The sequence below is a fragment of the Oncorhynchus clarkii genome, chromosome 29 (assembly GCF_045791955.1).
Source record: "Oncorhynchus clarkii lewisi isolate Uvic-CL-2024 chromosome 29, UVic_Ocla_1.0, whole genome shotgun sequence".
Classification (NCBI taxonomy): domain Eukaryota; kingdom Metazoa; phylum Chordata; class Actinopteri; order Salmoniformes; family Salmonidae; genus Oncorhynchus; species Oncorhynchus clarkii.
This window is the reverse complement of record NC_092175.1, coordinates 13196153-13221500: the sequence shown is the minus strand read 5'-3', so window position 1 is coordinate 13221500 and position 25348 is coordinate 13196153. Positions and strand designations below refer to the sequence as shown.

General features: G+C 42.1%; 1 protein-coding gene across 7 annotated transcripts in view; it reads right to left on the bottom strand.

Annotated features, from left to right (window-relative positions):
- LOC139387804 (electrogenic sodium bicarbonate cotransporter 1-like) overlaps positions 1–25083 on the bottom strand; it is a 65711-nt gene extending 40628 nt beyond the window's left edge. For 6 of the 7 annotated variants that reach the window (XM_071134034.1, XM_071134038.1, XM_071134032.1 and 3 more), the window contains exons 1-3: positions 24677–24790; positions 7112–7185; positions 4783–4959 (exon numbers count right to left, since the gene is read on the bottom strand). In XM_071134034.1, the coding sequence (XP_070990135.1) occupies positions 4783–4959; positions 7112–7185; positions 24677–24696 (271 nt within the window). In that variant the 5' untranslated portion in view covers positions 24697–24790. Of the gene's footprint in view, positions 1–4782; positions 4960–7111; positions 7186–24676 lie in introns of all 7 variants that reach the window. The other variant, XM_071134039.1, reaches the window with a different exon arrangement.
- Between the last annotated feature and the right edge of the window lie 265 nt (positions 25084–25348).

The following is a 25348-nucleotide window of genomic DNA, read 5'->3' as shown; positions in this document are numbered from 1 at the left end:
CCCGTAAATAAATGTTACGGTAAATACGTGTATGCTTAGCTCACTCTCCTCTGACCTCCCTACAGATCTCCCTACTTCCTAGGAGCAGGGCTTCCAGAATGAGACACTCACTAAGCCAGAGCTGATGGAATGCTTAGCGTAAGGGAAGGCAATCACACACCTGATAGACTGACAGAAATGTTCTGTGTGCATGTGTGTTTCAGGAAATGACTTCCTTCTAAGAAAAGGGGTTATGTCTACTTGTCACCAGGTGTGTGTGACTAATGAGTCATATTTTTAAATCTCTCATGTTACGCATAGTTTTGGGTTAACCGGGATTGCGTTAAGAAAGGCCGTAAAATGCAACACAAATAACTTGGTGTATACATAGAGAGACGTCGCTTCAGAGAACGTCCTTTTTCTTCTTTTTTTTTTAAGTTGGAGAAGCCGATAAGCTGACACCCGAGAGGCATTTCGTCACAAGTAGATTTGTGAGAATAGATAAGAGTTGTATTGACATCTGCTGTCACTTCTATGAATAGGAGAGGGAAAGATTGTGCAACTCCTGTAGAGTCGATGTCACAAAGAGGATGTGAAGATGTCAATCACCAGGCTATTTCTGAAGGACGAGAGTTTCCTACGGAAGCCATTAATAAGCTCCAAAGACTAACTGACTTACTGACACCTAAGAAACACTCTCACACACCAAAGAGGGCTTAAAGGGGTCAATCTGCAGTTGCAACATCCATTTTTTGACTGATTAATTAATGATATGTTCCCATTGATAAATGCCCCATGAGCTTAGTTCAACTGTCGTACACCCATTAGAACCCAAAATAGAATCTTGTTTACGCCAATGTTTAGAATTAAAGTTAATGTCACAAACCACTGTCTAGCCTCAAAACACAGTTAAAACTATCATTTTGATATCATAGATGATCAGTCCTTGCATCCCTAGCTCTGTTCATGAATTTGAGAGTGCTTACATTTCTCCAATCACATCCCTCAGCTTTTTACCAAAACAGGGGTGGGGATGCCCCGGTGTTATTGTTTCAGCTTCGGATTGCCCCTTTAAGAGTTGCTTTACATAGTTCACAAAATAATTGTGAAATAATTTGCAGTGGTAAAGTTTTTTTTTTTAAGTAAGCTTTTAATCCATGGCTAATCACTTTGTGCTCTATAAATACAGTTTTCCATTGTTGCAGTTTATTATATGGATTTCATTTCTATGACAACTTTGTCCTGTTCCATTCGGAGATGCTCATATACAAAGTCATACTGCATAACTGCTCAAAATAAACAGAGGGAATAAATCACAGAGTGTAAACAAATATCACATGTTCCTGACAAGACAAGGGGAATACAGAGTTATATTTTCAGTCCTGTGTATGGTACACCAGACTGTTAGGACTCCCTGACAGACCATACAGACATAAGGGAAATTTTCACTAGACTAGAGCATATCAGCTCCCCTAAACAAAACAAAACAAAATAAAACAAAAACAAACAAACACGCACGCACGCACGCACGCAACCTTTTGTCCCTCTGATGTCTGCAGCGTGTGTGTGTGTACATGCGTGCTAGATCGCGTGTGCCCTTCTGTCTGACTTTTAGGGCCTGACTTTTACAACGGAGTGTTTGTTAACGCCGTACAGAACATTATGCCATTCAACTCCGAAATCTACCAACTGGTATTATCAATACAAAAAAACGGGGCTTTGTTGCTGTTGCACACAACTCTCAGGTGGGCGGCTTCACACTGTTTGCCAAAATCAACAGGATTAAGGGGAATTAGCCAGAGGGCAAAACAGAGTTCGGAAAATCCTCAAAGTTAACATTTTTTGTGCTGTAGACTTGTAGGATAGGCGTCTGCGTGTGTTGTGATGCGATGGCACGTTGCCCATACTAAGGTTGTGTGGCGGGAACCTGGTTACTGGGATTTATCGCTCAAAACCTCTCCCTTTTCCTGGGATAAATACATGTGTGAAACCGGTCAAATCTAATAAATGATGTAGATGAACAGGATGGCGTGAAATGGAACTGTTCAATTATATGTGATGTCTAAATCTGGCTTCTCTACGGCCACTGAATGACGAATCAACGCTCAGGGTGGGGACAGACCGCCCATCTCAGTACGGAGCACACTTCACAATGCATGTCAACCCCTCATCTCATCATGGTAACTTTTTTTCTTGTGACAGGTAGGCTTACATTTGCTGGGGCATAGTCTATGCTACAGTAATATAAAGACCAAATGCACGTCTAATTTACCCATCTCCATCTGGCTTTCGGGGTTCACCTTGTTTTTTAAACCGTATCGTTCCTGTATCGTATCGGAGCCCATGTATCAAGATACGTATTGAATCGTCTTGAAAGGGAAAGATGCACATCCCTAGTAGCTAACCAGGGTTGGTGACATGACCACACCCTTCTCAATATCCTGCTATAGACCAAGAACAGGACCAGGTAAAGGCAATGTGTGTCAATGATATAATCCTCTTCAGTGTACTGACACTTGGCGTAATTGGCAATAGCTAAGTTCATCGTCAATACAGTGTGTCAGGGTATTTATGGTTCGGGGGGTTCAAGACCGTGTGATAGTATTCCCTCTAGTTACCCTCTCAGTCAACCACAAAGAGCTGTTTACAGCAACATCATTTCGCAGACAGACAGAGAGGGTGGTTTATGGAAAAGTGTATACTACAGGTAGTGTCAGACAGACAGGCAGACAGAGAGGGGATTATGGTTAAGTACACACTACAGGTACTGGCTGTCTGGCTGGCTGGGTGCCTTGTCACAGCCAAAAGAGTCCCCCATCCCTGAGTCCGCCTGGTTCTGTTCCAATGCATCCGAGCAGAGATAAGAACTTCATAAACAGCCGCTAATGCTTGGTTTTTATTTGTGTGCATGGCTCTGTGTGGATCATACAACATAGAAATGTTACAGGGCAAATTAAGGACAGACACTGACAGAGATAAGATACCATGGAGCACACATTTCAATCAAGTATCTCTATGGATCAGTGGAGGATGGTGGGAGTAGCTATGTGTTGTTTTATACCGTTCCATATATACCTAACCCTAACCTTAGCAAGCAGTTGCTTTTCAACAGACAGTTTGTTGATGTTATGACCATCTGTGGAGCATCTACAGATGGAAAATCCGAACTATCCACATTAAGTGTGACCGTTCATTCTGTCCGTCAAAGTTACACAAGACCATAACTCTGATCTCTGTCTACCTCCGCTTTGCTTCCCTTTCAAGTGTGTGTACTGATGGTCACGTCCATGGGGTCAGCAGGATCTTTCAACCAGATCTAAACTCCATCAGTGACCCAAACAGAGGAGAATTCATCTCCTTCTGTCCCCTCTTTTCAATCATCAACTAGACATACTGCTGCTTGCCGCTGTATTTCTGCAGGGGGATATACTCTTTATTGCTGTTAGGCCATCAACTTTGAGCCCCGAAGTAATAAAACCAACATTAAGGGCTATCAACACGCTGGATTAAAGCAGTTGACTGCAAGGAGGGGTAACTGCACAGTCAAGACAAACCCTGAATGTGTGAAAGTTGCTTGTGGTGGTTTGGATTATTATGGTTTTGACACGTCTCTATTTGACGTGACACCAACGGAGTTATCACAGACAGATGAGTCTATCATGAGCTTCGGTGTTAGTTTACATTTAGGACAAGCGTCCTGCCCATTTATTCTCTGGTTTAAAGCCTGCAGTATGGAAATAGCATTCTTAGCATAAAAACAACTCCACCTGGATTTATTTGTTGAGTGGTCTAGTGTGAACCAACAGCTAAAAGTAACACATCCGTGAATACTGATGTAGTGAGGTTTAGTTAACAACGATGTGTTACTAGGCAATACTAGGCCAGTGGAATTAGGTAATAGTTTCTCAGTCAGCGATGCTGTCGATGAACAGTTTTCTAATGTCAACATACTGTAAGGTATCCCAAGGCTGACAGAGATCTACCAAATATATCTAATTAAATGGTTATCAGGATATTCATCAGGATATTCATGAGTGAAAAGTGAACTGGTTGGTTGATTATTCCCTATATTGGTTGTGATGGGTTCTGATTTCTTAACCTCTGAAATAATGAGAAATACTTATTTTTTACATTTATTTAACTAGGAAAGTCAGTTAATAACAAATTCTTATTTTCAATGACGGCCCAGTGGGTTAACTGCCTTGTTCAGTGGAAGAACGACAGATTTTTACCTTGTCAGCTCGGGGATTCGATATTGCAACCTTTCGGTTACTAGTCCAATGCTCTAACCACTAGGCTACCCTGCCACCCTACTTATTAATTTCACTGAGGAAGAGACGGTAATGTATAACATTTACATTATATCAGGATATGTTAATGTTAGCCATTAGGGATCCTATGGGAGGAGAAGAGAAACAGTCTGGTACAAGTCACCATGACAGCCGTGAGTTGGAGAGGAGTGAGGAATTTGGGCAGAGGTCAAGTTAGATGAAGTGGGGAAGAATATATATCACTAATCTTCTGGATAGCAACAGAGGTGTATTGGCTGTTCAGATCTGTAAGGAGGGGCTCAGCATATGAGAAAGGGTTAATTATCAGTGATTGTGTGAATATATCCATTGTCTTATGCAGCTGTATGACCCAGTGGGTGAATAAACTTGGTTTGAGCTCGATTAAGCGTCTGAGTTTTTTACTCTGTTTATTTAGAACCTAACAGTTGAAAGATCCATAGATCTATTCACTCCTTGTTTTTACTAGTGGAGATGCACGCTGGGTAGTGTAGTCTCTCCTGTCATAACTCACTGAGAGGTTTGAGGATGTTGGGCGCTGCCTCATCAGCATTCTCTCCGTCCGTTTTGTCCCCCTCTACGTTCTCCACCGGCCTCTCCTTCCTCTCCTTGTGGCTGGACTTGCGTCGGTGGCGCCGCCTCCGCTGGTAGCTCTTGGGCACGTGTACGCCGATGTACACAGTGTGGTGACCTGAGGGAGGGAGAGGGGACAAAATGCAAAGGACGCAGGTTAGATTAGGAGGACTACGATTACTATGCCAAGGAAGTAACATTAATCCTGCCATGCTGATAATCCGCATCAAACGGAAGAAATGCACAAAATCAATGAGGATCAGTTCGGTAAGTAAAACTGTGGGATAGACAGGGATGGATAAGATTTGACAGGGGGAGGGTTGGATGTCAAAGAATACATATAGATGTATGACTACTGATCGATTTGGCTACCTGCCTTTAGGTATGAATTAGGCTGTTACCAAACAAAAGTTATCTGACAAAACAACCTTTGTTCGTCAAGCTGTTTCCCCTGGGCCAATCCGACTGGGATCTGTCCTCATCCTGACACATGCTGGGGATGTAAATAAATTTCAACCACTTCCCGTGCAGCAGCTCTGACAGGAAACTGCTAAACATCTCCAGGAAGTCATTTCAGAGAGAGAAAGAAACAGTCCCACAGAGCCAGATGCTCCAGCACACAGATTTCTGCATCCCAGCCTGGTCAAAGTTCTTTAGGATTGTATACACGATCCCAATGTACACTAATGTAGGTATTGGTTACTCTCTGTTATTATCTATACATAGTCAGTTTAACAACTCTACCGACATGTACATATTACCTCAATTACCTCGACTAACCAGTGCCCCAGCACATCGACTCTGTACCGGTACTTAAAAAAAACAAACATTTAAACAAGTTTTGGTTGTTAGTTTTGTTGTTTAGGTTAGGGCTTGTAAGCAAGCATTTCACTGTAAGGTCTACCTACACCTCTTTATTTGGCGCATGTGACAAATAACATTTGATTTGGTTGGCATGGGTAATCTATACAAAACAGAACTCACACCTCACTCCCTAGTGCAGGGGTCTCCAACCCTGTTCCTGGAGAGCTACCCTCGTCTTATCAACCAGCTAATTATTCGAATCAGATTAGGGTTGATTAGGTTTGGAGTGAAAACTGAATGGTAGCTCTCCAAGAACAGGGTTGGAAAGAACTGCCCTAGTGTGATCTCACACACATGCTAACATTCTAACAAGCTACATTCTAATATGCTACGTGCTACATTCTAACATGCTACATTCTAACATGCTACATGCTACATTCTAACATGCTACATTCTAACATGCCTATATGTAGCATTCACAGTGGATTTAGGGAGTCAAGTGAAGACATTTTACAGGCTGCTTTTTAAATGTTGCTTATATATTTTCATCTTATCTGAAAGTAGTATTATGAATATTATATTATAAACTAGGCTTTACAAAGGTCACTTAAAATCAGAGCACTGACTACATGGCAGGACAGGCTGTCTTGGGATGTATAAAAAAAGAGTTGAGATCAACCAGGGGTCATCCACCAAAAGGCGAAATCCATTCAAACATAAGGTTGGTCGTGACTGAGTAATGTGGCTTTGAGTGATTTCACATTCAGTTTGACTGTGGCTTTCTGGCTGTTGATTATTTTCACTGTGTGACTCCATGTGAGGTGAACTCTGGATTTGGAGTTTCTTTGAACTGGGGGAAATTCTAAGACACAATCTCACAGAAAGGTGAGATAGCTGGCAGATATGGCTGTGTACACACTGCCTATCAAATCTTAAACTGTGTCATGATTGTCTCTGTGTGTGTGTGTGTGTGTGTGTGTGTGTGTGTGTGTGGTGTCAAAATTTGTAAGAATGTATGCGTTTGTGAAAACGCGTGTGTGTGTGCTGGCCATTGGGGAGATTAAAGGAGTAAACATCTTCATGTGGGGAGTAGGGCAGGCATTACATGGCTCAATAAACCTGTGTTATGCGCTCCACATCTTTATCTTCAATATTAATCCCTCCTATACGTCATCCTGATATTAGTGGGAAAACCACAACAATAGAGAACCAATAGAAAACACAGACCTGGAGAGAGAGTACTACGAAATAGGGTAGTGGAGAGTGACAGCTGGCAAAAAAGGATGGCGCAGGAGAGAAAGGGGTGGGAGAAGTGATGGAGAGAGGAAGAGCGAGGAAGGGAGAGGAGGGAGAAATAAAAGGGGTAGACTTGTGGAGTTGGTGGTTGAGAGGCATGAGAGAAGGAGACATTATATATTAACATTGTTAGCCAGCCATCATAGACGTCAGAGGCTCAGTGCTCTTACCTTCCACTTCCTCCTCATCACAGACATGCTTGACGAAGGACGCACCTCTGTCCAACACCGCCTCATCCTCCACCCTGCAGGAACAACAGGAACACTGAGAACAGGGGAATAGATCTAGAACACTTGTAGAGCAGGTGAATCGACCTCCAACACTCATAGAGCAGGGGAATAATAATGGGAATTGATGGGAAATGTAAAATATATCACTAGCCACTTTAAACAATGCTACCTAATATAATGTTTACATACCCTACATTATTAATCTCATATGTATATGTATATACTGTACTCTATATCATCTACTGCATCTTTATGTAATACATGTATCACTAGCCACTTTAACTATGCCACTTTGTTTACATACTCATCTCATATGTATATACTGCACTCAATACCATCTACTGTATCTTGCCTATGCCGCTCTGTACCATCACTCATTCATATATCTTTATGTACATATTCTTTATCCCCTTACGGTAGTAGTTTTGGAATTGTTAGCTAGATTACTTGTTGGTTATTACTGCATTGTCGGAACTAGAAGCACAAGCATTTCGCTACACTCGCATTAACATCTGCTAACCATGTGTATGTGACAAATAAAATTTGATTTGATTTGAATAAACGTAGAACACTCGTAGAGCAGGGGGAAATATCTAGAACACTTTGTGGAACAGGGGAATAAACCTAGAACACTCGTAGAGCAGGGGAATAAATTTAGAACACTTGTAGAGCAGGGGAATAAACCTAGAACACTAGTAGACCAGGAGAAAGAACTAGAACACTCGTAGAACAGGGGAATCGTCCTAGAACACTAGTAGAACAGGGGAATCGACCTAGAACACTAGTAGAACAGGGGAATCGACCTAGAACACTAGTAGAACAGGGGAATCAACCTAGAACACTCGTAGAGCAGGGGAATAGACCTAGAACACTCGTAGAACAGGGGAATATAACTAGAACACTCGTATAACAGGGGAATCAACCTAGAACACTTGTAGAACAGGGGAATATAACTAGAACACTCGTAGAGCAGGGGAATAGACCTAGAACACTCGTAGAGCAGGGGAATAGACCTAGAACACTCGTAGGACAGGGGGATATAACTAGAACACTCGTAGAACAGGGGAATAGACCTACAACACTAGTGAACAGGGGAATATAACTAGAACACTAGTGAACAGGGGAATCAACCTAGAACACTCATAGAGCAGGGGAATAGACCTAGAACACTCGTAGAACAGGGGAATATAAATAGAACACTCGTAGAACAGGGGAATAGACCTACAACACTAGTGAACAGGGGAATATAACTAGAACACTAGTGAACAGGGGAATCAACCTAGAACACTCATAGAGCAGGGGAATAGACCTAGAACACTCGTAGAGCAGGGGAATATAACTAGAACACTCGTAGAACAGGGGAATATAACTAGAACACTCGTAGAACAGGGGAATATAACTAGAACACTCGTAGAACAGGGGAATATAACTAGAACACTCGTAGAACAGGGGAATATAACTAGAACACTCATAGAGCAGGGGAATATAACTAGAACACTCGTAGAACAGGGGAATATAACTAGAACACTCGTAGAACAGGGGAATATAACTAGAACACTCATAGAGCAGGGGAATATAACTAGAACACTCGTAGAACAGGGGAATATAACTACAACACTCGTAGAACAGGGGAATATAACTAGAACACTCGTAGAACAGGGGAATATAACTAGAACACTCATTGAGCAGGGGAATATAACTAGAACATTCGTAGAACAGGGGAATATAACTAGAACACTCGTAGAACAGGGGAATATAACTAGAACACTCGTAGAACAGGGGAATATAACTAGAACACTCGTAGAACAGGGGAATATAACTAGAACACTCATTGAGCAGGGGAATATAACTAGAACATTCGTAGAACAGGGGAATATAACTAGAACACTCGTAGAACAGGGGAATATAACTAGAACACTCGTAGAACAGGGGAATATAACTAGAACACTCGTAGAACAGGGGAATAGACCTAGAACACTCATAGAGCAGGGGAATAGACCTAGAACACTCATAGAACAGGGGAATATAACTAGAACACTCGTAGAGCAGGGGAATATAACTAGAACACTCGTAGAACAGGGGAATATAACTAGAACACTCGTAGAGCAGGGGAATATAACTAGAACACTCGTAGAGCAGGGGAATATAACTAGAACACTCGTAGAACAGGGGAATATAACTAGAACACTCATAGAACAGGGGAATATAACTAGAACACTCATAGAGCAGGAGAATATAACTAGAACACTCGTAGAGCAGGGGAATATAACTAGAACACTCGTAGAGCAGGGGAATATAACTAGGACACTTGTAGAACAAGAGGAATAGACCACTAGCAACATCAGTTTTTCCCAAACCCATCCTCATGACCACCAGCAGCCACCAGATTCAACTTATCAAGGGCTTGCTGATAAGTTGACCTGAATCAGTTGTGCTAGTACTGGAATAGGTAAGATAAGTGAAAAGTCAGTGTCAGGGTGTCTTGAGGACAGGGTTGGGAAACACCACCCATACGTATATATATGCATGCATGCATGACTAAGTCACTTTGGATAAAAGCATCCGCTAAATAGCATATACATTATTATCATTAAGATTATTTATTATTCTATTATTAGATCAATAGAGAGTCTGTAGCAGTGAGAGCAGGATGTGTGTCATTAACCTAACATCAGAGGCTCCTCTGAGCAGAGACTCCTGTGGTTATGAGGGTGACACAGACACACATGCCTTACCCCTCCAGCTGGCTTCTTACAATGATCTGCCCTGGCTGTCGGGATTAGCCAAGCTTTACTTAGAACACTAGTTGAACAGGGGAATAGACCTACAACACGTGTTACACAAATACACACACAAAGCTTCTTTACTGCAGCTACCTGCACTAAGAGACAAGTTACTAGATCAAAGGCTCAGTGTTTATTTACATCAAGACTGTTATGAGCTCCGTTGTGAAATGTATAGTATGATCACACCACCTACCGTCTATTGTGTATCCAAATGCGTGCAGAGAAAAAAAAAAAAAGAACACGAGCAGATTGATAAACAAGCTAATGGTAGAAAGACTCATTAGATGCCGTGTAGTAAAGGGTCTCAAAACTTGTTTTATGCTTATTTGTTCATTCTAGGGGCAACAAGTGCGTAGTAGGAATAGAAAGAGTAAAATCTGCTGCTGTTCATTCAATGACGAAGTACTCTTGCTATAGCTAACCTCCCCCACTTCTACTGTATCAAACACACACTCTCACACACACACACACACACACAGTTGTGCATTGTCAGACTAACTAATTATTTCCTTTATTATTCAGACCTGTCAAACAGTGTGCCAGAGGGCAGAGGATCCTGCTACTACAATGGAGAGATAGAACATCATTACTCCTCCCATTCAGTCTCTATTGCTCATCTTTTTCATGGGACGTCACCGAACCTGGCATGGACTATGGAACAACATGTGATAGAGCAAAGTTCTATGTTCTCGTTGTTGGATAGTAACTCTTCAGGTCTCGAGACACAATGCGACTCCATTGCATTGGTCAGATGCTCTTTCACGTTCCCATGACTGACCAGCACAACGCGGTGTCTATGAGAGAGTGTGTGGCACTGCTCATACCAGCATGTGTGCTCCGATCTCCCAGGCTGGAAAAGTAATGATTTGCATTTCCTGAGCAGGATTTCCAAACACTTGTTACACAGTGTTAAACGATTTGAGCATGTGCATGCATGCATGTCCTGTCCTTTATCGGTGTCCATGCTAATATGTTTCCTGTGTGTGTATACTGGTATGTAGGACTAATTGTGTATTTTGCCTTTAGTCGTACGCCTGACAATGACCATACACCTGCTTCAAACGTGCCAGTCGTAGTAGAGAGAACAAAATAGTCTGTGCTAAAAGCCTGCTGCAGGACAGGTCTGCAGGTCTCATCTGGTGTATGAGGAAGTAAGGGCTCATGTTCAGTTCCCTGTCCCAGAGTCGGATCACTTTCTGGGGCTACAAAATCTCCCCTGATCCCCCAGCCAGCCGGCTCTTCCAGGAGCAGGGAGGGCTAGGAATGTGGCTCCTCCAGTCCAGCAGAGACCAGCCAGCTTAGGAGACTTTAGAGACCAGATGTTCAGACCACATGGAGAGCCAGTCTCAGTCAGAACAAGACGGCACAACACAGGGAGAGGAGCAGGAAGGAGATAGTCAAATATTTCCACATTGTGAAGAACTCCCTGCTCCCTCAGACACGAGCTGGGGTGTGAGGTCACCCCGGTGAGAGAGTCTGCACACAATTCTCTCCATCAGTTTCCAGCTCAATCACCAAAGGCAGTGGTCACTTACAGCTACAGCTGTCCCTCACAAACATTTAGCTGTGTTCTTTTCTAGTTCTGTGTGCATTTATGCCTGTGTAAGTAATCCTCCTAATGTTATAAAGTGTAAGGTATTATGTTTGTATTATATTGCCACAGCTACACAAGTTGTAACTTATAACTTCCACCATTTAAAAGTAGTCAACTGGGTGGGGATTGATCAGGGTTGGGAGTGATCAGCCAATGATCAGAGAGCAATGTCTTCATCAAATTGGGTTGCCTCGGGTTTGTAAACCAAAGACTACAGTGATATCCAGGAGCCAAGACCAAGATTTATACGAGGATGTTGATCCCAAGATCCAGACCCAAAGAGTTGAGACTGTGATAAGTGAAAGACAAAATGTATGTGGTCTTGAGCAGTCTCAAGACCAAAACAACTAGATCAAGAGTCCATGGGTCCTTTCTTCAAAATGTAAGAAACTCAAGTCGAGTAAACTCGAGTACAGTAGAGTAGAGCACAGTATAGTACAGTAGGTTACAGTACATTATTGCACATTATAGACATTTGTTTTGGCCAAAAATATGTCAATTTTGGGGCTCTTGAAGGGTTGGAGCCCCCCTGCTGGCTATACATATCAATATTCTACACCGTTTCCTGAAGTGTCCCCTACCCACATAGTGATCCTCTTTAGCTCATTTGGTATAGCATGGCGCATGCAATGTTAAAATAGAAATAGCCTCAATGGCACTGCCAATGCTGCCACAGATACAGAGGAGACCTCTATATACAGTGCTTTCGGAAAGTATTCAGACCACTTGACTTTTACAAATATTGTTACGTTACAGCCTTATTCTAAAATTGATTACATTTTAAAAAATCTGCAGCAATCTAAACACAGTACCCCCTAATGACAAAGCGAAAACAGGTTTTTTGAAAAACAGAAATACCTTATTTACAAACAGTAAGTATTCAAACCCCTTGTTATGAGACTCGAAATTGAGCTCAGGTGCATCCTATTCCCATTGATCATCTTTGAGATGTTTCTACGACTTCATTGGAGTCCACCTGTGGGAAATTATATGATTTGGAAAGGCACACATCTGTCTACATAAGCTCCAACAGTTGACAGTCCATGTCAGAGCAAAAACCAAGCCATGAGGTGGAAGGAATTGTCCGTAGAGCTCCGAGACAGAATTGTGATGAGGAACAGATCTGGGGAAAGGAACCAAAACATTTCTGCAGCATTGGCCAGTCAGAAGCCACTCCTCAGTAAAAGGCACATGAAGCCCGCTTGCAGTTTGCCAAAAGGCACCTAAAGACTCTCAGACCATGAGAAACAAAATTCTCTGGTCTGATGAAACCAAGATTGAAGTCTGGAGGAAACCTGGCACCATACCAACGGTGAAGCATGGTGGTGGCAGCATCATGCTGTGGGGATGTTTCTGAATGTCCTTGAGTGGTCCAGCGGGAACCCGGACTTGTACCCTATCGAACATCTCTGGAGAGACCTGAAAATAGCTTTGCAGCAATGCTCCCCATCCAACCTGACAGAGCTTGAGAGGATCTGCAGAGAAGAATGGGAGAAACTACCCAAATACAGGTGTGCCAAGCTTGTAGCATCATACGCAAGAAGACTCAAGGCTGTAATTGCTGCCAATTGCCACTTCAACAAAGTGCTGAGTAAAAGTGTCTGAATGAATACGAATACTTTCCGAAGGCACTATAAAGGTCCTGTATAATTCTATGATTAGACCCATGCAAAAATGTTGCGTGCAGACATATTAGGTCCTGTACCGGTAAGAATGTCAATCTACTTTTGTCTTCTACTTTCCATCTTCTTTTTCTATGGTATTATGGCGGTCGGTAAACAATCGGTAGAGGTGGATGCCGCCACCTACTGTACAGGTGGTATACTATAGAAAAAATATCCATTGTAGGAAAGGGCAAAAAAAAACGACATCCAACAAAATACAAAAATAGATACATAAACAACATCCCACTCCTTCCGTCACATTCCAATTCAAGTCACATCCCTACACAGGCTTAGGGGCCTGTGAGGGCAGAACATCCTTTTACAGGATTTCTTGCAATGCCTCGGCTGTAAACTCAGAGTCCAAAAAAGCGTTCTGCTGCCCTCACAATGATTTCTTCTTATTTTGTGCTGTGCAGTTTATGACCACAGTAATAAATGATACAAAGTCCACCTTTTTCACATGTAATATATCAGGATCCATTGATTGCCGAGATAAATTCACTGGTGCAGGCATAAAAACATTGCGTCCTCAAAGCCACCAGCTCCTTCCACTGCCATGCAGATAGGAGACACGCTGGACAGCCCTTATTCTCTCCATCTCGGGAGCATGTTTGCCACCACAAATGCAGCATCTAACCTCCACTGGCATTCGATACTCTTCCCAATTGCACACACTTGACACATGTCCAAAACTTTTGCATTTAGGGCACTGAAGGGGTTTGTACCCGAATGGTCTTACAGGGTATCTCATATAGCCTAACATCACATGAAATAACAAAAGTGTGATGAAGTGAATTTCTTCACTCCATCAACCATACGGGTCAGTCGACGGGCGCGAACCAATCCACCTACTTCCTCTGGTATTTCGTCTGCACACACTTAATCCCCCACCCCAGAGATAACCCTCTCGATGGGCACTCTGTTTTGAAGATCCATACACAAAACATTCCACTCATATATATCCTTGAGGCACAATGCACGCCTCTAATGCTCTGCGGATGCCCCTTCACCCAACGCATCTATGACATTTACGGATCTCCCAGGTTACATTGGTCTAAAACTTTCACTCTGACAAAAAACATTTATTTCTCAACTTTCCTAATATTAAGCACATTGCTTCTCTTTACAACAGGAGTATAGCCTACCTGGCTGGCATAAAAAAAAGCATCCTCCATTCGCCATTTAAGTGCATAGTGCATAGATGTATTTTTCTTCCCTGCCTCTGTTTAGATACAGGTGCATGATAAAGGTAAATTCTAAATCAAAACAAATTTCACACTTATAAATAATTTAGTATATGTAAAGACAAGATTAAATCAAAGAATAGTCTGATGGGTGACAATATTAGCCTATCACTTGTGAATGATATATTATCCTTGTGAGTGATGCCCAGCTTGTGGGCACTACGGCAAAAAATAGCGCATGCCTTTTTTGTTGTTGTTGACTTTTTCGGATCATAGTCGCACACCTCATGTAGCCTAGTCCATAGGCCTATATGTTTTGATAAGGTTTGTATTACAACTAAAGTGGACAAATAACTTTAATCTGCTATACAACGGGTGTAGAGCCTAACTGGCATACATACGCAGGGCAAGAGTTTCTCGCACAGAATAGATCTACTTTTTTTACTGTGGAAGATAGTAGATTGACATAGGCTAGTGCTTTTGCTGTACGTTAGGCCTACTCATCTTGTAGAAAAGTAAATGTGGACAGTTCTTCCAACATCTTCAATACGCACCTCAGAATATAGGAGGACCTGTAACTTTGTTAACTGCTTAACACAGAATAGCCGCATGTGTGCACACTCCCTCAAATCATTTGGAGAAAATATCCATTCTATATTATTCAGCTATGTTCAATTGTATTCTTAATACTATAAAATAGTATAAAATAACTAAGCAAATCTTGTCTGCTAAATTAAATGAACTAGTGTAGCCCACAGCCATTTGGCATAGCCAGATCAGGACCTAACATAAGCAAAAATCAGTATGCTATTCAGTTCTTCTGAAAAAGACTACATTTCCTTCATATCATGTTTCTTTAGACCTGTCTAAAGTAAATAATGGATTTATTGTGAAGGTGTAGGCTATATTACATAGATTTTTGGGACTTTTTAAAATGTAGATGTTCTAAAGTTCTGTATCAGTGGCTTGTAGGCTATGCGTGGAAACCAGGAGATGCTAAACGTGTTTATGTTAATTAACGTTCAATTACTGTGAGACCAGCAGGCATTTGCTTGACAATCACCGGCTGACAAAATGTCATACCCGCCACAGTCCTATTACCACCATCAATTTACTTCATGTTTCCTTTCTTTTTCACCACTGTCACCCACTCATTCTCACTCTCTGTGCCATCATCTTCAACCGACTCGCCAACCGTTTTAAACCAAAAGTACATTTCCGCCATCTTCCTTCGAAGTATCAATCACACGACTTCTCAATCTACTTTCACCCCTGGTTACAACAGGTTGTTGTTCACTAGCTCTACCCCTTCCGGCGTCTTCATGGTAGTCAGCCATTTAAAGCATTACATTGTTCTCCCACGCAGTTTATATTACAGCTAATATCCCAGGAAACAGGGGACATCCTGAGGACATTCAGCAACGTTCCCATTAGTTCCCTTAAAGGTTTCAGCACGACGTTATACCACTGATGTTCTGAGAGCGTTCTAAGAATGTTGCATGATGGTCCCAAGGGTATGTTCTCTGAGAGACCTTTGTGTAGTTCCCATCAATGGTCCAAAGGTAACGTTCTCTGGGGGATCTTTTTATAGTTACAGGTTTGTCATGGCCCCCTGAAGATCACCTGAACGTTCATGGGACGTTGTGTCATGGTCCCCTGAACGTTCTTGGGACGTTGTGTCCTGGTCCCCTGGAGGTTTTGTCTAGTTCCCGGTTTGTCCCGGGGACGTCCTAAAAACATCCTCTGGGATGTCCCTGAGACTAACCGGGAACTAAACAAAGCCTCCAGGGGACCATGACACAACGTCCTGACCACTTTAGGCAGCCACTTCATGACTTCCCGGAGAGGTCCTAATAACTCGTTATTGTTTGCATTACTTATGTATATTCCTGCAACGTATTATGTATGCATATTCCCTATAATGTTTACCATTATGTTTATGTGTACATTTCGTCATATTATTATGCATATTTTTACCACTTTGTTCATGAATATCCCAGCTTATTACCATTGTACTACTATGTTACACTACTGTGTTGATGAATCCTATCATTCCTATCTGTCCTGTAGAAACCACATTATACTTCCGTTTTCCTCATTACTCTTGGATTAAAATGTTCACAGTGAATCAACCGCTTAGAGCAGGGGTGTCAAACTCATTCCATGGAGAGCCTGGTGTCTGCTGGTTTTTGTTTTTTCCTTTCAATTAAGACCTACACAACCAGATGAGGGGAGTTCCTTACTAATTAGTGACCTTAATTCATCAATCAAGTACAAGGGTGGAGCGAAAACCCGCAGACCCTTGGCCCTCCATGGAACGAGTTTGACACGTGGCTTAGAGTGTCTATACTGAAGATACAGGGGCTAGGGTCGCACTCCCAGCACACAAGCGCACTTGGTATTCTACATACCTGCACAATGTTCTTAACCCGTAGACTTGGGTCACATCAGTAGAGAGTTTTCCATCTCTCTACCCCCCTTCTTCTTCTCACATCTCTGTTCCCCTTCTTATTCTCTCTCAATCTCTATCCCCCCTTTTTATGCTAACATAAAGAGACAGATTAAGGCACGGACAGAACGGTAGGATTGTCAAGCGTCTACCGGCCGAGAGCAGTTAGCATCTCTGAACAGAGGGCCATCGTAATTTGTAAACCAAATGCAAATCGGCTCTACATGTAGAAACGGGGGAAAATGCCGGCTGTCAGTCGCCAATGGCAGGTGGTCCCCATAGCACACCGCGCTGACAGCAAGCGAATGAACGGCGAATAAACGGCCCCGTACTGTGCAGACTGACAATCGGTCTGGTAAGTTCTCCTTTAGTCAGTCAGTACTTTAAATTGAGAAAAAAAAGACAGTCAGTGGTTCCGGCCTTGTGGAAGGGTGATGAGTGAAGGCGTTGGTAAGGGAATTAGCAGTTTGCTTCCACATGGTTTCCGGGTTCACCAGTGGGGTTGTAACATTAGAGGGTACTGGAGAGGGGCTGTTGGTTTGATGGCAGCAGCTATACATACTGAACATACCTACAGTACCTATTGTAAGCTATACTTCTTAAATCTACCCAACATATGGGTAATTGGGCACGCCAGTTTTCAATACAGATCATTAACAGGATAAGGGCAGAACTGTGACCATCCCCCTTTCTCACTGTCCTTAGATTTAAAAAATAACATATACGTTAACTCATCAATAATATGGTCCTGTAGACACATCGTCAACAGGTGATTTTTACTGAAGATAAATGTGGTATTTCACATTCAACTTCCTTAATTCGAGCACCTTGGACAGCAAGGTAGGCTAGCAAATGTTTATTTTCTCCCTTTTCACTGCCCCGGGCTGGAATAACACTGCTACACAGTTTGAAAAATAAATAATAAACAAAGACAGGAAGGATACAACTTGTTCCTGAGATAGATAGCACCAGCTAGCAAGCAGCTCATCTGCATTTCCCCAGTGGAGGGACAGCCTTATCACTCCATTATCTGGCCTTCAGATATGATTGGGGTCAGGCCATAACCATAAAGTTGAAGCAAAGCTCCCAACATCAAACACACAGGGGAGAGGCGTGGCCTGGGGGCCTGGCATTAGGCCATCCTGCCATGCGATGACAAAGCTTGGACTCAGACTCATGTACCCTCCTTTGGTTTTTCATTCTTAAAGGAAAGAATGGAGGAAAGAATGGGAAAAGGTTTAGTTACCACAGAGTTGTGTTTTGAGCGGGATCAAAGCAGCCTTGAGTTTCATTGTGTTTCTTTGTGAGGTAAAGGAGGGATTGAAATGGGGGGGGGGGGGGTGTTGTACTATACTCCATCTCTCACCATTATCTCCTTGGTTCTTCTTCTTCGGTCTTTCCAGGACAGCCTACGTGCCTTCCTGGTGCGAACAGTTATAGAGTCATATGTGTCACACAGAGGGCAGGCCATGGCCTCAGTCAATCCCTCCAAGATACTACGTGCCTTCGAGGCGAACAGCTACAGAGAATCATCTCCTATTTGTCAGAGCCGGCCATAGCTTCAGTCAGCCAGCCAGTCAGTAAGTCAGCCAGTCAATCTCTCAAGTCCCTGAGGTGTCATTGGTGATATGACAAGGCCAGCCCTTCCTCTGAGGAACTGAAGCTCTGTTTAAGGACAGAGAGTAATGTCTGTGCGGACAGCTGCAGGCACTTAGGGAGAGTGAGCTTTGAGGTGTACAGGGTCAGAGGTCATTCCTATTCATATTAACTAAAAGGAGTAGGGAGTTCTGGTTGGTGGTTTAAGAGGGTTTATGAGACAGACAGCCAAACAGGCAGAGGTAATTGTAAGGCTGGCATAATTCAGGTTTTCAATATTTAGCTAGTTAAATTAGCCAGCTTTACAATTACCTCTGCCTGAATGGTGTCAGCTATTTTTTTTTATCTACTATTCTTTTGAACTTAAGAACATGAATTTAGGTATTTAGAGTACTATATAAAGTAGAGAACATTGAACAGAACAAGGCTTTGTCAAATGTGTATTTGTAAGTTGCAACTGCTAATTATTTTGCCAATTTCCCTGGAAAAAGTGAAGAGTGAATGAAGTTTACAGTGGCTTACCTTCATTATTTTATAAAGCCTTAGTATTACATTGTTGTGATATAGCATATTGGAAGGACATCAGAAACGTGATATGGAAGTACTGGCTGATAGTGCCCTTTCAGTCTATGATCTTCCAAACAGACGGGGGACAAACCCTTTAGCCGATCCACTCACGTAGAATTTAGCGTAGCCTTTACCATAGCCCTCTCAAGTAGCATTTAGCGTAGCATTCACCAGGTTAGCCTTCAGAGGGGGTGAAGGGGTGAGGCCGGGGGGGGGGGGGCAACCAGGTCGAGTAACAGAGTGATAGGGCCTTCATTCTAGGCTTGCCCAAAAGGGGAAGAGGGGGAGAGAGAGAGTGAAAGAAAGAAAGCAGGGTCATGTTGCAGGCTCAATGATGGGGATGGATGAGGGTGGATAACGCTCCTACCACACTAGGGGCCCCATACGCCGCCCAGGACAGAAGCCAGTTAATCAGCCCATGATGCGGTTTCTGAAAGTGAGGGCCTTATGAGTAATGCACAGCACAGGACCGGAGGTAAACCCACAACAGGGACGCAGGACTAGATGTACACACACCAGGGGGGTGAAAAATATCTTCAGAATATATTTTTTTCCCCACTATTAGTGACACAATATTCTATACTCTATTTCTCTATACCAGCCTCATGATTTGTAGTGTTCGTGGTTATCCATGTACATAGGGCCACAGCAGTGTACAAGAGGTTACCACTGGGGCATTTGGCCTAACACGATTTTTCACGCCTTGGTGTTGAGCTGATTTTTGTGTCAGGTGTAAGGTCAGCAAAGCTGTGGTTTGGCTTGTCTCTACAGGACTGGCTTCATTCCATACAACGGTTTTGCTAGTCACTCAACTCATTATTTGGAGATAGTGTGTCTTCCTAAGATCCAATGTTTGAGGGGATCAGTTTGAGCAAGGCAAGAGGAGCAGAATAGCTCATCGGAATCACATAATGAGTAGCTATTTGGGCTGCATGGAGATTTATAGACCAGTGATTTTGCACCGTCCGACTCGACTGCTATGTAGCTAGTCAATCACAAACACACGTCTTCCTCATATAACTGCCTGAGTGAATTGTTTTAGGTTTACACATGATTAAGAACATTTTTACTCTATGATAGATTCAAGAGGTATCAAAAAAGCTGCGAAATTCTCGTGCTCCAACTCCGGAGGTCGCGGTCGAACTTGCCCAAGTCCACCCTCTCTGAGCAGTCGGATATAAACAGAATTGTCTCTTCAAACGTAATTCTCCTACAGTAAAAAATCTTAATAGCAGAGCCATGTATTTGCATATTTTACACTTCATTATATTATTTGTTTGCCGTCTGTGATCACTAGCCTAGGCTCTATGCTGCTGCGAGTGCTCTGGTGTGGAATGCATGGAATTGCGGTTATTATCACGCCCTGACCTTAGAGCTTTTTATGTCTCTATTTTGGTTTGGCCAGGGTGTGATTTGGGTGGGCATTCCATGTTCTTTATTTCTAGGTTTTGTGTTTCTATGTTCTGGCTGGGTATGGTTCTCAATCAGGGACAGCTGTCTATCGTTGTCTCTGATTGGGAATCATACTTAGGCAGCCTGTTTTGCCACCTTAGGTTGTGGGATGTTGTTTTTTTTGTTAGCTCTGTAAAGCCTACAGAACGTGACGTTATTTATTCTTTTGTTGTTTTGTTTAGTGTTCTGAGAATAATCACGAACCATGAACACGTACCACTCTGCACTGCACCTTGGTCTACTTAATACGACGAGTGTTAGTTATTCAAAAACAGAAAATATGTTTAAATATAGCCCAACCAATCAATTTTGAGAGCTGTTTGGCAAGTGTAGGTGTTTTAGAAACCTTAGAATCTGCCGTTTCTGACCATATTTTAGGAATAAAAGTCACTTTTTGGTATTCTCGGTTCCTCGGTTTTATACACGTGGTATGCGGTTGTGAGTCCGGTTGGATGTAATGCAAAAGTCTCTAAAACTACGTTGGAGGCGGCTTATGGCAGATAAATGAACGTTCAATTCTATGGCAACAGCTCTGGTGGACATTCCTGCAGTCAGCATTGCATTTGCACACTCCCTCAAAACTTGAGACATCTGTGGCATTGTGTTGTGTGACAAAACTGTACATTTGAGTGGCCAGCACAAGGTGCACCTGTGTAACAATCATGCTGTTTAATCAGCTTCTTGATTAACACCTGACACCTGTCAGGTGGATGGATTATCTTGGCAAAGGATAAATGCTCACTAAGAGGGATGCGAACACATTTGTGCACAGAATGAGAGAAATAAGCTTTTTTTGCGTATGGAATACTTCTTGGATATTTTATTTCATCTCAAAAAGCTTGGGACCAACACTTTACATGTTGCGTTTATTTTTGTTCAATGTATTTCAGAGAATTTGTCTTTAATATATGGCAGACAAACAAGTTCCCTAACTTCTTTCCCTTCCACTTGCCTCCTCCATTTTTGCGTTAATGTTGCAATCAGTTGTTTATCAGTTTGAATAGCTGCATGTATGACATAACTCCACCATTCCTATTCATAATATAATTCATGACTATATTACCTTTTTTGTCATTAAGATTTTTTTTAATCAATCAGTATACGAGTTTAAACATAATATTTGTTGTAATATGTGTTCTGTCTTTTCTGGAATATAAATTATTTATTGTAACTAGATTTGTATGGCTTGTTTAAGAAAGGGTGATACTTTGACAGGTATTTACTTTTCCATGGTTGCAGGATCTTATCTGTTTTTGCTAACTTTCTATGGAAATTTGTTGTGGTAAATGAACTTATATCTTTAGGGATATGAATACCAAATATGTCTACTTCACAATCAGCCCATTTTATTGGTAAACTACATGGTAATGTAAAGGTTGTGTATTTTAACGATCCAATACGTAATATGGTACACTAATCATAACTTGGTTTTAGTCCAGAGGGGCAAGAGAAGTAATCTAGATCTTCAATGAGACCGTGCAGGTATCCAGATTGCAGACTTAAGGGGAAACTTGAGTCATCGGCATACATTGACACTTTTATTTTTCAGCCCAGGATTTATTATCCCTTGATGTTCCGTTCCCTTCTTTGTCAATTACACACGGCACTGTTCATCAGTCTCTTCATTCAGAAGACAATTGATATATATTGTCACCCATCAGACTAATCTCAATTTAATAATTTCTTTAATATTACATGTGTGAAATTTGTTTCAATATAAATTAGGTGTAGTTTCGATGGGACATCGTCAGATCGGTAGCTATCTGTCGGGTGAAGGGCAGGGGGGAAAGTGACATGTCCTCATAAAACTGCTTATAACAAAAACTCTGTTTGTGATATCGAAATTCTAAAGTCAGTTTGTTAAATTGATTTATTTAGGAAAAGTCAAGGACGGAAGGGGAGTTGACTTAAAATTTTAGCTGCGGGGAAAGAATGTTTAGTCGCCAAGCCTCCGAACCCTCTCGGCACATGCCTTTCCATTGTTTATGTAAAAATAAAAGTTTATGTACATATTATGCAAATTAAAATCTCATTCGGAAACCTCTGCTTCAACTCTCTTCAATCTGAATAGGCTGTTGATGCACCAGAGGGCAAAACCTCTCCACCAAGGACTTATTTCACCACAGAGTGTTAAAGTACAATCTTATCTTATCTACTACCAACAGACCTCTTGCTAACTATACCTCTCAGCATATAGGTGACCTCTCTCTTGGGCTAGCCCAGATTAGTGTGTCAGTGCGTGAGGATGTGGGATCAGCAGGCCAGGGCCATAGGATCAGAAATCATCCCTGGACCCAGGCTCCTTACAGCATGACTCATTAAATCCCAATCCCACTACACTGTTCCTGGTCAGGTCCTCCACCCTGAAGAGGGTCCTTAAGCCTAGCCTCTGGCTGGGGTTTTAACCTTAATACAGTGTTGGCACAGAGCTAGTTACAAGGCTAATAACAGAAAGATAGTGACAGAGAGCTAGCTTCTCAGGGCTAGCAAAAAACTGTTGTGTCCTTTGGAGGGTATGCTTGGTCTGGGCATGTGTGGTTCTTTGTAGTCTTGTTTGATTGGTATTCAACTTTGCATTCACTCTTAAGGCATAGGCCTTCATCCCTGGTTCAGGGTGAAGTACTTTCCCCACCTGCGCTTCCCTATCTCTCTCACATGTTAAGGTGGCTGTTTTTGCAGTGTGCTTGGAAAACGATCTTTGGGAAACTTGCTATCGGCTCTAAAGGATTGTGTAAACAGTGGCTGTATCTTTCCTAGTGACTGTGCACTTTTAAGTCTTAAGTCACTTTGGAATTTCCTCTAACAATACCTGTACAGGTGTGACGCCACTTGAAAGAAAAGAACAAGGAAGTAAGAGACGTTTTAAAAATCTAACCAGCATGTGCCATGCAGTCTGTGAAGTGTCTATCACTGGTTTGCTCTGTGTTCTCTAAAGCGGAAACAAGAGGAAACAATACACTGATAGACAGTAAATAGATGATGAACATAGACAAAGAATGAGGAATCAATTATTTTTTTTAAAGGTTCTTAGCAGGCAACTTCAGATTAACGGTGTGGCCAGAACTTTTAAAATGTGTTTCCTTGTTAAACTATGAAGCAATGAATGCACATTGAATGTGTGTGGAAATTATTCAGAAGGAGATCACAAATATATCCAAAAGTTCTCTTTGCTCTCTTTTTCAATGCATTTGACCAGCTGATCCCTCCCCCCCACTCCCCTCCCCTCCCCTCCGTTACTGCTTCAGACATATACCAGAATAACATTTACAGAATGAATGGATTACATACTCTGTACAAATAACTGGGCAAAATAGTACAATGCCATCTGGAGGATTAGATATGAGGAGAATGAGTGGAGTGTAACAACCTATACAACCCAAACATTCAAACTTTCCACGTGGTTGCATGTTCCTGAGAAGCAAGCACAATTGGTTGGGTATACTTTACAACAGAGGCCACACAGGCTGAAGGAGAAGTGCCACATGCTTTGTGGTGTTGTTTTATATACAGACATGTTTGTAACCATGGATTATTTTACCCCGACGAGAGATAACACTTGGCTCTAGTGTTTTTTTTAGACGCGTCCAATCTAATTGACTGTGACAGGATCTCGGGAAAAAGATTACCGTGCCCTCTCAAGCCGTCTCGAAGAAGCAACCGTAACATGCGGCTTATCCAGACCTCATTTGCTTAGCCTATAAGATCCGTTAGCTACTGAGAATTGAGCAAATGTAGGCTGCTAAATAGTTAACACGTAGTTAATTCTCTTTACCACAAAGCTGAACATCCTTCCTTGAAAGGTGTTGTAATTTACACTTTAAGTAGTTCCCCCCTGATTTTAAAATGGAATTCTCAAAAAAGGGGCACAATGCCATGTCAGATTCAATGCAATGACAGAAAGATGTTCCATGATGGAACACTTTTGGCGACAAAAGGTCTATGCGTAATTACGCTTAGATTCTAGAAAAATGTATATAGCGTATGTTGAAATAGGAACTCTATCAAAGTCGTAGTATTAGGAACATCTGCTATTCAGTAGTAACGTGAAAATAAATTACCCCACTTCTGACTGGGGCAATATTTGAAGCGCAACATGCCCAGCCACAACAGACAACAGCCCCACTATATAGTGGACAATTCAAGTCCAAATTTTGGATAGGCTATGGTCATCGTAAAATAACTATTTTCAGATGTAAAACTGGTTCATACTCACTTGTTTTTATCCGTGCTCATTCTACCGGAGTTTTATGTCCAGCTTTTAGTCAGGGATGACTCCAGAGGCGCGCTGAAGCCGACGTCCCAGTTCTCTTGTTCAATAAAATCAAGAAAGTTGTTATTGAGTTTCAAACAACGAAATAACTTTGCAACACGGGTCTCACTCCATAGAGCAACTCTCCCGGATTTGAGAAGTAGCCTATTAATCTCCAAGAGGAGTAGCCTAATATCGTCTAGAAATGCTTATAGTGAAACTATCTGGCAGTAATCAATGTTATTTCGTCGGTCCTACAAACTATATAGAAACTGAGTTTCAGATTATTCATACCGCGACATATTCTATCACAGCATTCTAAGTAAATATTCGAGTTTTTGCGATCGTTGTGTATTTCGCTGCGCGCGTCTGAAGAAGCTCTTCGAGCGCGGAGTGTCTTTTTCAATTTGTAAAGTTCCATCCCCCTTTCAACGTCACGCCACGAGTGGGAGGGAGAGGTAAGAAAAAGTCAGAGAAATAATTCATGTCAGCAGCACGGTGTAGAAAAAAAACAAGGTGAAACTGACTTGTACCTGTTTACTTTCTACACTAACAGGGAGTCTCACAATGCCTCGAATAACCTGACTAGTAGGTAACATAGCGCATAACATAGTGGTCAGAATTATGACCAGCTGG